The sequence below is a fragment of the Panthera leo genome, chromosome B1 (assembly GCF_018350215.1).
Source record: "Panthera leo isolate Ple1 chromosome B1, P.leo_Ple1_pat1.1, whole genome shotgun sequence".
Classification (NCBI taxonomy): Eukaryota; Metazoa; Chordata; class Mammalia; order Carnivora; family Felidae; genus Panthera; species Panthera leo.
In genome coordinates, this window is record NC_056682.1 from 64,961,695 (window position 1) to 64,974,793 (window position 13,099).

Here is a 13,099-nt window from a genome sequence, read left to right on the forward strand (position 1 = left end):
GCAAGGATGGTATGGTTACACATACTGCGTATCTTTAGGACTCTGCCTTTTTCTCTGTTGATCAGTAGGTTTTTCTCCATAGACCTGGCAGTTTGGCCATTGATATTCCTATATGCGAGTCTTGTGAAGGGCTTAATACTGGTTTACCTGGGGCCTGGTACACAGCCCTGAACACATCATTGAGGCTAATGGAATGTGTCTTCAGATTGCTTGAGCATTAGTCACAGTCACTCCTGTTTATGTGGGAAAGTATGTAGGAGAGTAAGTGCTTTAGAGAAAGTACATGGGCATGTGTGAAGGTGGGAACATGTACGAGCCAGTTTACAGAAAGGGAGTGTGAATGTGTGTGTATTTTGAGGAGGGTGAGGGTTGTGTGGTTAACACCAAGCCCTGCAAACCACAAGGAATGGGTTCTCTGTCATAGGAAAGGGAGGCTTTTATCCATTTCGGAAAAGGATGCTATTTAGTCAGTAATAACAGTTATCGTATTAGAGAATAAAAGGGAAATACTTGGAAGAGGTTATCACACGTGACTTATGTTGGACTCTTGTGGTTGTGAGTAGCAGAGGCTCTCCAATTACCTCGAGAAGGGAGATGTATTGTAAACTTACTTGGGGAGGAAAGCCATTGGGAACTAGGCAGCTATTGAGGATGGCCGTGCTGTTGTTTCTTTTATAGGCCTCTTGGATATTCTCCTAGTTCTCTGAGTGTCATCTTATTCTTTCTTTACTTACTGACTTCTTCTGTTTACCTGTAGATTCATCTTTTTAATTCTAGCTCCCACATAGATTGTGACCCTGGCTCTCTATCTAGTATCTTCTGTCATCTTCCCCTTGACAAACCAGACAGTTAGTGCTATATTTCTTTGCTGACTTTGGGACAGTCCTATTATTTAGCTTATTAGATTTGTTTTTGTGTGTGTGTGATTTTGTTTAAGTAAAAACAAAATAAGTAAAAATAAATAAGTTTATTTATTTATTTTTTTGAAAATGACAGTCTACTTTTCTGGGAACTATCCCCTCTTGACAACTAGCTCTAGCCAGTATCAAATGTACCATCTTTTTCAGATCATACTGATATATCCTTTTAGCAGGGATTGTGCATAGAACTGTTTCATCTATGTAGTCTATTTAATTTAATTTCATAATGAAATGCTGAAGAAAATTAATGAGACCTATTATTCATGTTGTCTTTGCTAAAAGGTACACATAAGTTAAAATCGACCAAGCAGTTCTATCCATTAGAGAGTTTCTGCTGGATGTTAGAGATCTCTAGAACATAGACATGCCCAATTTATCCCAGTTTTCCCTGTCTTACCTCTTTATAACATGTCTCATATTCTAGGCTGTTTCTACTGCCATTGAGGCATGCTGAACATCATTTTTACCTTCAGTTAGTCTGTCAAGCAGGAATGTTGCCTCCCTGGATCTAGCTTTTTAAATCTTTTCTATTGTTGAAAAGTTAGGTCCTGGTGATCTAACTACTAACTATTGCAGGTCTTTAATTGTAAGTATATGGGAGATAGTGAAGCAACCTCAAGATTGTTCTTTTAGAATTAACCTTAGAGTGTTGCAGTAATCCCTTTGGATGACAAGATATGGTTATAACTTGATTTAAAAAAAGGAGGGGTGAAGAGAAGAGGAAAAAAAGAGGGAATGGTTAGCCATACCATAGAGGCATTGAAAAGGAGGGTAATCTTAGATGGCTCTATTTATAATGTCACAATTATGTAATATATGCTGTTAAATTTAGCCAAGTGGACTTATTCTTTTATCATATACTCCTCTTTAATGCTGAGAAGGTGTATATTTAACCTCCACAGTAAATGTAAAGCAGCATAGATATTACAGCTTTGAAACTACATTAGACCACATTGAGTTTATTCAGTGTTTCAGTGAATTGGAAAATTAGGTCCTTTTTGAAAAACTTTGTCAGCAGTTTATGCCCTGAACTGTTTATTCAAATAAATCAGATGTAATTAAAAATTTAGAGTCGTAAAAACGTTTAAGGGATTGTGACATTTCAAAATCTTAATCAGAAATTAATTTTATACATTAATGCCTATTATTTTCTCTTCTGAAAACCTGAAGGGTTTTACTTAACATTCAAAAGTTATGGTTACAGTGCTTATGGGGATAAAAAATAGATAATGCTGTAGTAGGCATAATAGTATGTATTTATACACATAATATAATATGACCAAGAAAAAACTTTAATGCTTTAGGCAATTCTTGGTACCTTCATAATTTAGAGACTGCCTATGTTATATTGTAAAACAAATGCATTTTGTGGTTAGGTTGAGTACACTATATTTTCTTTCTGATTTTGGCAGTGCAGATGCATATCCTAAAACATCCTAACATAAGGGTATGGAAACTATCTGGACCGCCTCAAGTGGTCAGAAGTTACTTACAGCCGATTATTTCATGCCTGTTGATCTCACACCATCTATGAAACTGTATTGCACCTTGGTCTTCACTTAAAAATCATAGACAGAATATGTTGTTTTCGAGGCCTACCTTGCTTTATAAGTTTTGCCTTAAATGAAGGCTTCTTTCAACTTTAGCTTTTTATGACTCTAGGTACATTTGAAATTACTGCATTGTATCATAGAATACTGATGACACTTCTAACATTCTTTTTGGAATGTTTGATATTTAAGAAATGGCTTATGTACTTAAAAGGAGCTATTTTTAAATTAATATGTGGTACTCTTTAAAAATAGTGCTCAGATTTTTTAAAAAAATTAAAATTTCATGCTTCGTTATACAAAATTATTTTGGTAAAGCTTATAGCAAGTAGAAATGATCCCTTAAACTTCAAATAAATAGTGTTTTATCTATTAGAGTAACCATATATGTTCTGTGAATATACCATGTGGTTATTATTACACAGAAACATTCCATTTGTTACATTCTCCAATTCCTCAGTAGATTTTAATAAGTAAGTTCTGATTGCTTTAGAGGATAAAGACAAATGTCTGTTAAAGGGGAATCTAGTTAGAGAGTGACACCAGAAAGTTAATGATTGGATGCCTGATGAATGCTACTAGCCTTAAAAAGCTGTGAGATTTTGTGTAAGAGCAGATAACTTGCACTGCAGGGGTCAAGGAAGTCATCCTGACTTGATCTTAAATTACAAGGTAAGATAGGTATGGAAAGGTGACAGGTGAAGAGAATATGAACTTTCCCACTGAATAGATCCAGGGTGTTGCTTGGCAGTTGTATTCCCAGTGTTGGTTACTAGTAGGGGCTCAGAGAGTGTTTCTTCATTCATTCATTCATTCATTCATTCATCATCCATACAGCTAATGTCGTCAGTTCTAAAATGGGCACTTTTTTCATTTGTTAACATTTTAAAATTTGGGACTAATAATTGATGACATTTAAAAATTTTTTGGACAGTGCTTTATCTTTGTGATATATAAAGTCAGTGTCTTATTTGATGAAATACGGACTCAGTTAACAAAAGAATGCTTAGAGTTATATTTATTGCTAAAGATTTTTTCGTATCGAGATCTTACTTTAATGTTTATGTGAGTGAACTTTTGGAGATATTAGGAACTTTGTTTCTGACAGTAATTTTAGAGAAAAACAGGATAAGAACATTGTATTTATTTAAAAAGAAAAATATAAAGAGACTGCAAAGAAGTGTTGACTCATTTTTTAGGTGAAAATATTTAATGGGCTAGTCTCAATCTTAAATTTAGTGTCATATACAATAGAGTAATTCATGATGGCAATTAATGTGTACTGGTGAGAGATAGCTAAAGAAAAAGCTGAGTCCCATGGAACATTGTAAAAGTACTTTTTGTAAAGTTGATGAATTAGACTACTACTAAATGTTATATGTGGTCATAGTTACCACACAGTGTACAGACCTAATCCATTCTTTTTTCCAATATGTTTTACCAGCTATAGGGAAAAAAAAATTCCATTCATGGCTCTCAGTACTCCAGGGATTGGATCCTACTTTCCAACCATATCTGAAAAGTGAAGGCTCACCTAATAGCATCAGGTAATTGGCTGCCACATGCATGTCCTGTATTCTTGAGTAATCTGAGGAAAGTGGCCAGATAATTTTATTCCACTTTCCTCACTTTTAAAAATTCTCCCCAGTCTGCACCAGAAAGGATTAGTTGCCATTTGGAATGTTTGATTCCTTTTCTATTACCCTCCACTGCCCTTTTTGTAGATTCGTGAATGAAAATCCAAATCAGGGTTCTTTAGATAATTTTGCCTCAGAAAATCATAAATTACTGATCTCTCTCTCTTTTTTTCTTTTACTGATTTTTTTTTCTTGCCCCATAAGTCTTAAAGAAATAGAGAATTCAAGATCATTGTAATGCACAAATGTCATCTTCTCAGAGGCCATATTTGACCCATTAGCTCCTTCCAATTTTGCGATGGAAGTCTTTGACACCCATTTTTTGACTAGTGTATCTACAGTTTAATAGGATGGATTTTTAATGTTCTATGGTACTCATTTGAATATTGTGCTTAATTGAACAACCTTGTAGGCCATACAGATGTTCAAGAATCAGAATATAATAAGCTTGTAACACGAACAATAATTGTTCTTTCACGGATATTTCAGAAGTGTAGTTAGGGCCATGCATTTCTTTAATGCCATGGTTATGGGTATCTATTATCCAGAATTACAGTAATTGTGTTTGAGGCTGGTATATAATTTCTATCTTACTGTGCTGTCTTTTTGATTACATGCAGTTAAACATTTTTTAAATTGCATTATTAGCCATTTACGTGAAATATTCAGAACTTTTGCTCACTTTTCTCACTATTTAGAATAAGAAAACCAGGACGCCTGGGTGGCTCAGTTGGTTAAGAGTTTGACTCTTGATTTTGGCTCAGGTCATGATCTCGTAGTTCATGAATTTGAGCCACCATGTCAAGCTCCATACTGACAGCGTGGAGCCTGCCTTAGGGTTCTCTCTTCCTCTCAGCCCCTCTCTGTCTCTCTCTCTCTTTCTCTCTCTCTATCTCTCAAATAAATAAATACAATAAATAAAACTTAAAAAAAAAATCTTTAGAATAGGAAAACTGGTTCCCAGAAAGTGATTTGCCTGAGGGTAGTATTTAAGTAGGGGGAAGCAGATTCAGAACTAGTAACAGATGTGATTCCAGTCTGCTGTATTTTTAGTGTTTGTGTAGAAATGCATATGTAGCAATATTAGAATTTGATCATTTGAACTTTGGTTATTTGGTTTCTGAATAATGTAGCATATTTTGTCTTGGTGATAGATGATTGTATCCTAATGTAATAAGCTTTCTTAAATTGTATTTGCTTGGACCATCATATTGTCTTTTAATAAAGACTTTGACTTGGAACTGTAGATTGTGTAGGAAATAAGTGATTGAATTTCTTAGTATGTTGAATTCCCGTCGTTCATTTGCCAAATGCTGGTATGTGACTAGGGATTTTTATTTCCATGTGGCCTTTTCTTCTGCTGATGATGTGAATGAAGTACTTTTCTTCCTTTTCTTGCCTATTCTTTGTTATTACAAATACAGGTTTTGAATAAGTATGTCCAGAACTATTTTTACTCTTCTTTGATTTTGAGTCAGTAAACCTAACACTCACTGTATTTAAACAGTAGGATAGATATTTATCTCTGGTTGCAGATACTGTACATCCAAGACAGGTTTTAGTTTCTTTTTAATTTTGGGAAGTAAAAGTCATAAAAATAGAGATTGATCACAAATCTTCATTTCCCAGGTAGAGTATTCAGATTATCATTAAGGCTTAATAGTAATATGGTGTATGCTGTTGTAATGTGGCCTTAAAATTATATCTGTATTGATGGCCGAAAACAGATGGGTACTATTATTACCTGGGTGTACGTTTTGTAGTGGAGGGCTTTTTGGATGTCTGAGAACATAAAGCAGTGCTGTTCAGTAGACCTGTCTGCAATGGTAGAAATGTTCTATATCTGTGCTGTGTTAATACTGTAGCTGTTGAGCATTTGAAATGTGGCTAGTCCAACTAAAGACTGCATTTTAAATTTTATTCAGTTTTAGTTAAATTTAAATAGCCAAATGTAGTTAGTGTCTGGTGTTCTATAAGCAGAATAAAAGAAGCCTTTTTACCTACTTATCCATCTTTCCATGAGGGTTGTAGGTTAATCCAGGCTCATACTTTAATCTTCCTTACCTGCAGTATATAGCCTTTTTGTCTTTTATTTTCAGTACACTTGATTTTTGCTTATGTGATGGAGAAGGTCTTTCTATCTCAGATTTCCCTCATCACCTCTGCCCTCAGCTTTTTAGTTTATCAGTATGACTTTTACTTTTAATTCTTTATATCCTATGTGTACTGTCAAGAGCAGTAGTGTCCTTCAGTATGTGTTCTGGCTATTTTTTCCCCCTTATTGGAGTGTGTCTGTGTTTTTCCTCTTTTTTTGTGACAAGTGTATCCTTTCCCCACTCATGGAAAACAAAATTATTGATTTTTATTTCTTTAAAGGAGATTATGTGACTGAGCAGATTTATTCGTTACCTTACCAGGAACAGCTGTTGAACAGCAACTGTGTTATCGGGCAGCCAGGTGTTAATCTAATAATTGTAATGATGTTTGCTGCTGCAAACCTGAGGTATCTATGCATCAGTCCTGGGCAACGAAGCTCCCTTAGAAGCCTGTGTTTCTTACTTTCATTCCTTGAGGATTCTCTTTTGATTCCTGGGAATTATATTTTCATTATTTGATTTTGCCGATTGAAAAAGACTGTGACCTCTTCTGAGACTTTTGTTTAACTTAGACTGATGAGGTAAGTCATTTCATTTAAGAAATATGTAGTAAGCACCTACTATGTGCTAGCCACTGTTCGGGGTGCCACAGCAATCAGCAAGGCTGACCAAGTCCTGCTTGTTGTTGTATTTATTGTCTAGTTAAGGGAGTGGACTTCAAGCAAGTAATAAACACATGGGATGTTAGACAGTAAAGTGTTTTACAAAAAAGAAAATTAGCAGGGTGATTTAATAAAGAGTAACTAGGCTTGGTGTGGTGGTACTTCAGATTTCATAGTTAGGGAAGAGAAAGTAAATATGACATCCAAACATCAAGACAAGATCTCCTACTGCCCAGTCTGACATAGCAATCCAAGGAACTTTCCTCTTGAAACTTCTGAAGTTCTGTCTTTTTGAACCTGACAAAAATCTTTATGGAAAGCATATGTGTTTAAAAAGGACAAATATAATATCTCTTCTTCTCTGATCCAGTCCCCAAGATGTTGTCATTTTCAAAGCAAATATACTGCTTTACTTCACTGGACTTTCGAAGGTAAACGCCAAAACACATAAAGCTTTTAACCTGGAATTGTACTAGGCTGATTTCACTTATTTCTTATAAATTTTATGCACAATATTTAGTTTGTTATATACTTCTTGTGTTCTGCAGAGTATTTGTGAGAGATATTTCATATATCACTTAAATAGGTCTTTTACTATTAAAAGGCAATTTAATGCCTTCATTGACCTTTTTTAGGAATGCTTAGAAAACATTCCTATGTTACAAGATACTGGGATAACTGAACTAGAACTAGAGGAATGGTGGTGATCGTAGATAACAGTATTTCTGGGGTTTTTTTCCCTGAGTTTGGTTCTGTATGGGACTAGAGATCCTCCTCATTTGTAGGCAGTTTTGTCCTGTTAATACATAGCTCGGAAACAGGATAACAGGAATTAAGGAAGTCTCTCAGACTCTGCTTTTGACCACAGTTGTGAATTCCTGCCCCACTACAAATATTCTGGCTTTGTATATCTTCCCCTGTCATCCTCATTGCTAGATGTGTCTCATAAACATCCTTAGAGAACATCAGGATTTCATCAGATGTTGAAGCTGACCTGCTGAACTTATAGTAAATTATGTTATAATGATCTCAAATGATGATGAAAAGGCATTAGATAAAGTTCAACAGTCTGATCTAAAAAAAAAAAAATCCACACACAAATAGAAACACAAATAGGAATAGATGGTCACTTTCTTAACCTTTTTAAAAAGAAATTTCAGTCAAGACACATCATTATGCTTAACATTAAAACATTCCTAATAAAAACTCATTCATCATGCCCTCTATCATTACAGTTGCTTGACACTTGATATTCTGGAAATAGCAACCAATATTATTTGAAAAGTTAAAAACATGATGTAATGATGTTGAAAAGGAGAGGGATTTAATATGGTAATATAGTGAATACACAAGAAAGTAATTGGACATAAATTTCATCATGATGCTTTTTTGTGTTCAAATAATACCCTATAAAGATACATTTATAATAGCAAAGATACTAAATAACTAGGAATTTATAATATCAAATAAGGTAGAAGATGGCTTTAAATAAACCTAAGGACTATTTATGACTTATAAAAAGACAACTCTAAACGTGATTTTAATCACTACTAACAAGACGCATATATGACAAAATGGTTTTAAAGTTTGTGTAGTGAAATAAACCTGAGAATAGTTAGGAAAATTTCCAAGGGGAAAAATATGGATGAAGTGAATAGAAGAACTTGCCTTATTCCCAAATATTAAAACATGTAATGAAAGGCACAGTTGTTAAAATAGTTTAGGACTGACACTGAAATAAATCAGTGGAACTGAGTGGAGATTTCAGTAAAAAACCCAAATATATAAGTACATTTAGTACATGTTAAAATTTATTCTTCAAATCAGTAGAGGAAAGGATGGATTGTTCTATAACACATGGGAATAATTGGCCAGTAATATGGATAAAGATAAAGCCAATCTTTGCTTTGCTTTTATACAAAAGTAAAATTATAAATGGACCAAATTGAAATATTAAAAATGAGATTAGAAGCAATGAAAATATCAGTGAATTTAAAAAGCGATTTTGGTATAGGGAAGGTCTTTCTTTTTAGTGACACAAGTGTCAAAAGCCAAAGAAAGAAAAGCTTGATATATTTACATAAAAATTAAAATGCTGAAGTTCGTTAAGCAACTTAAATGCATTCTGGGAGGTAAGCAAGTGGATATTTTCTTCATATTTGATAAAGGGCAAATGTTCTTTAATACATAGTTCTTATAAATTTATAAAAAGATAAATTTTAAAGAAAAATGTATAAGATACACAATTCGTAAACAGTCAGAGAGCCAGGAAACACGTAAAGATGCACAGTCTTCCTGATTAATGAAGAAATTCAAATTAAAGCAAGATGTATTTTATATTGTAGACCTCTCAGACTGGCCAAGGTTTCAGGGTTGCTTCTCAGTGATTACAAGAATCTGGGAAAAATCTCATCATTTGTGGAATTGTTAATTGATGAACCTTTTTGACTTTTTTTCCCCAAGAGACAGAAACGTAGTGCAAATGGGGGGAGGGGCAGAGAGACAGGGAGACACAGAATCTGAAGCAGGCTCCAGCTCAGCCCAGAGCTGGAGCCCATTGCAGGGCTCGAACCCGCGAACTGTGAGATCGTGACTTGAGCCAAAGTTGGACGCTTAACTGACTGAGCCACCCAGCTGCCTCTGACAAAACCTTTTTGGAAAGAAATTTAACAGTATCAGTAAAAAATGAAAAGTGTTTATACCTTTGGATCTAGCAGTTCTACTTACAGGAGTTTATAACAGGAGTTATGCAAAGATATATGTGAAAGTTCATTGTATCATAGGTATGATAAAAATTAAAAAGTGGCAAATATATCAGGTGACTGTGTTAAATTATAGTCCATCTATACAGTGATATACTGTAAGAGTGTTTAAAAAATTAGGTGTTTGTTTTGTTGTAGAAAGATGTACAAAATGATAGGTAAAAAGGATAGCTTGCATAATTGGATATTTTAAGTAAAATATTTAAAAGTTAGAAATGTAGAGTTTATATCTGCATAGTAAGTGTATTTAAAAGACTATTAACAGCCATCTTTGGAGAGGAATTGGGAGGTTGAAGGTAATAAGATTGGGGAATTTTTGGTTTTTGCTTTGAATCCTTCTGTACTGTTTTTTTCCTTTTTTTAAAAAAGGGAACATATATTTTAAAGTTAAAGGAAATCAAAACAGTATCAGAATATAGATCGATACCAAAATATAATGACTGTATATTGCATAGATTTTTATTTCTCTTCATAGAAAATGAAAAACAAGGAGCTTTTCATTTTGTGGCCAAATAGCATTTATTTATTTGAGAGTAACATTGATTTTTGTGTCCTAAGTGTTAATGGCATGTGGTCTACCTCAGTTCAGAAGTTTTCCCAAAAGCTCTAACAGCGCTTTCTCTTTTGGAGTCTTCTTATTCTTTGTTCTGCCTCCATGATCCTGAGTTTATTTAAGCAGTGGGCTTTATCACAATCCAAAAGTGATGAAAATTTTTGTATTAGATTTAACTATAATTTGGTTAGTCAGTGGGGCAGATTTCAGATTTCATCACTATACTTCTGTATTAGTGTGGTGCCTGGGTGACCTAGTCAGTTAAGTGTCTGACTCTTGATTTTGGCTCAGGTCATGATCTCACGGTTTGTGAGTTCGAGCCCTGTGTTGGGCTCTGCGCTGATAACGTGGAGCCTGCTTGGGATTCTCTCTCCTTCTTTCTTCCCCCCCCCCCCCCAAAATAAGTAAGTAAACTTAAAAAAAATAAATTTACACTTTTGCATTAGAAAATGCCATTTGCTATTTTTAAGAGGTGCCACTCCTAGAAGCAGAAATCAGTGTGATTTGTCCTCTTAAATATCAGTAAAGCCTTCCTGTCTGCAGTCTCCCAGTGTTATAATTCTCCATTCTTGTATTTAACTGGGTGTGGGATTTCTTTACCTAAGAACTTCTTAAATAGGTCTGTTCCTTGTCACGTGTTCTGTATCATTTCTACCAACTGTACTCCCTTCTCTATTCTAATGTACACATGGACCACTTTCAAACCATGGTCTTGACAAGAAAAGACTTTCCATGTTTAATATGCAAAAATGAACAGTGGCTGTCCTCTCCCTAAAAGAACTCAGAAAAATTCTAACATAAGACAGTCATTTCCTCTACCACCATCTAGACTAACCTTGCAGAGATTAAGTCTTAAGCATTGAGTTGGTTGAGACTTTTAGTGTGGTTTTTCGTAAGTAATTCTTGATCAGAAAATAAAAGCAAGTTATACACTTCAACTCTGGTTATATGATTTGTTAAAAACCTTGTTTGATCCCTGAAGAGGAAAATGATTACCCAAGATACATCCATCTGCAGTATATTGTATTGTTTAGGTTTTCCCATCTTTTCCGACATTTCTTCAGAAGTTATCTTTTTCCTCCCATACTAACTCCTGATATGCCATCCATAGGATCTTTACACTTTCAAGCCTTCTTAAGGAAAAAACTTCCTTGTAAAAGTTAATTATGATCTTTTGGAAAAGGTCAAAAATAGAAAGCTCTGTTTACTTTAAAACCTAAGGTCAGTTTTACTCTTAAATTTCTCTTCAACTTCATCTCTACTTCAACATCTAGTTTCTATAGCAACTGAGATAGGGTCAAAAAAGAGGAATTGTAAAGAAATTTAGTTTTTAACATAGAGAAAGAAGATTCCAGGAACACAGTCACCGCTTTTGCAGGTTGGAGCCTACATTCTGTATCCTAGAAATTCTGTATTTTTTCCTGAAGAGGCCAGACATTTACTCTCTTTCACAAAGCCCCAGAAAAGATTGCTGCTTGTCTTCAACTGCTTAGTCCCAATCAAATTGATTAACCAAATTAAGACGGCTAAGTGAGAGAACACTTCTGTTGGAGAAGTCGTAGTGACCAATAGAATGATTTTTCTGGGACTCACTGTGTGAATTGTCTATTTTTTAAATCATGCATTCCTTAACAGTGATAGCTTTTTTTTTTTTTCTTTTCTTTGTCTCATTCAAGTGTGATTGGTGGGCAAATCTAGGTACTTTTGTCTGTGTTCTTTGTCTAGCTGGATTAAGCTATAGATGTTATTGTATTACTCATGTGGGGAGATATTGGAGGTGGGAGAAATACTGCCAGACACTAACAAGGATAACATCAAAGTGATGTTTTGAGTGCCTAACGTTACATCGTCAGACATGTTTATAAAACTTTAAATAGAAATGATGTCCCATTTTTTTTTTTAAGTTGGTGAAGCTGGAGGAAGATCAGTGCTTTTTTATATTATAGGAACTACCTTCTGTTGAAGAACTCACTATTATCCTGCCTGAAGATATTGAATTAAAGCCTCTTGGGATGGTTTCAAGTATTATTGAGCAATTAGGTATGTAAATGATTTTATTAATCAAATTTTTTGTATCCAGGTATGTATTCATCAAAGAATTTATGACTAGTCAATTTTCTGTGAAATATGTAATAATACTTCATTTTATAGTCACTAAGTTTGAATAGATAAATTCAGTTTTTACTTGTATAGGTTACTAATAAATACATTGTCTTTTTAAAAATTTAAAGTCTACTTTTACTGACATTTCTCCAGAATTTGATTTGGTATCTTCGTTTTTTACTACTATTAAATTACTACAAATTTAATAACTTTACACAACACAAATTTATTATTCTACAGTTCTCTAGGCCAGAAGTTTGATATGTGTCTCACTATGCTAAAATTAAAGGATTCGTCAAGGCTGAGTTTCTGTCAGGGCTCTAGGGAGGATCCATTTTCTTGTCTTTTTTAGCTTCTAGAGGCTGCCTGCATTCTTTGGCCCATGGCACCCTTCATCTTCAAAGGCAATAATATGCCTTATCTGTGACCCTTCTCCCTTCATCATATCTCTCCCTGACTACAGCCTTAGAAGATTATCTGCTTTTAGGGACTCCTTAGGTTGGGCCTACACGTATAATCCAGGATAATCTCCCCATCTCAAGGCTCTTAACCTTAATCACATCTGCGATTTTTTTTTTTTTTTTAATGTAAACATATTTACAGGTTCAGGGATTAGGATGTGGGTATCTTTTGGGTGGGGAGTGAACATTTTTCTGCCTACTGCCTTTGATTTTTATTTTAGAAACATGTAAATTAGCTCTGTGATTTAATGGCATGAAATTTAAAGCTGTTGGTTAAGAGAACTATATATTACAGATTTCTTTTAGCCCTAGGATGTGAGGTAGGAACATGAAAGGCCTTGAAGTTAATGTAGCT

General features: G+C 34.4%; 1 protein-coding gene across 1 annotated transcript in view; it reads left to right on the forward strand.

The window, feature by feature from the left end:
- Positions 1-13,099, forward strand: part of NAF1 (nuclear assembly factor 1 ribonucleoprotein) — a 41,671-nt gene that overhangs the window by 7,870 nt on the left and 20,702 nt on the right. Inside the window, exon 3 of the mRNA XM_042935150.1 lies at positions 12,127-12,220. Within this exon, the coding sequence (XP_042791084.1) occupies positions 12,127-12,220 (94 nt within the window). The remainder of the gene's footprint in view (positions 1-12,126; positions 12,221-13,099) is intronic.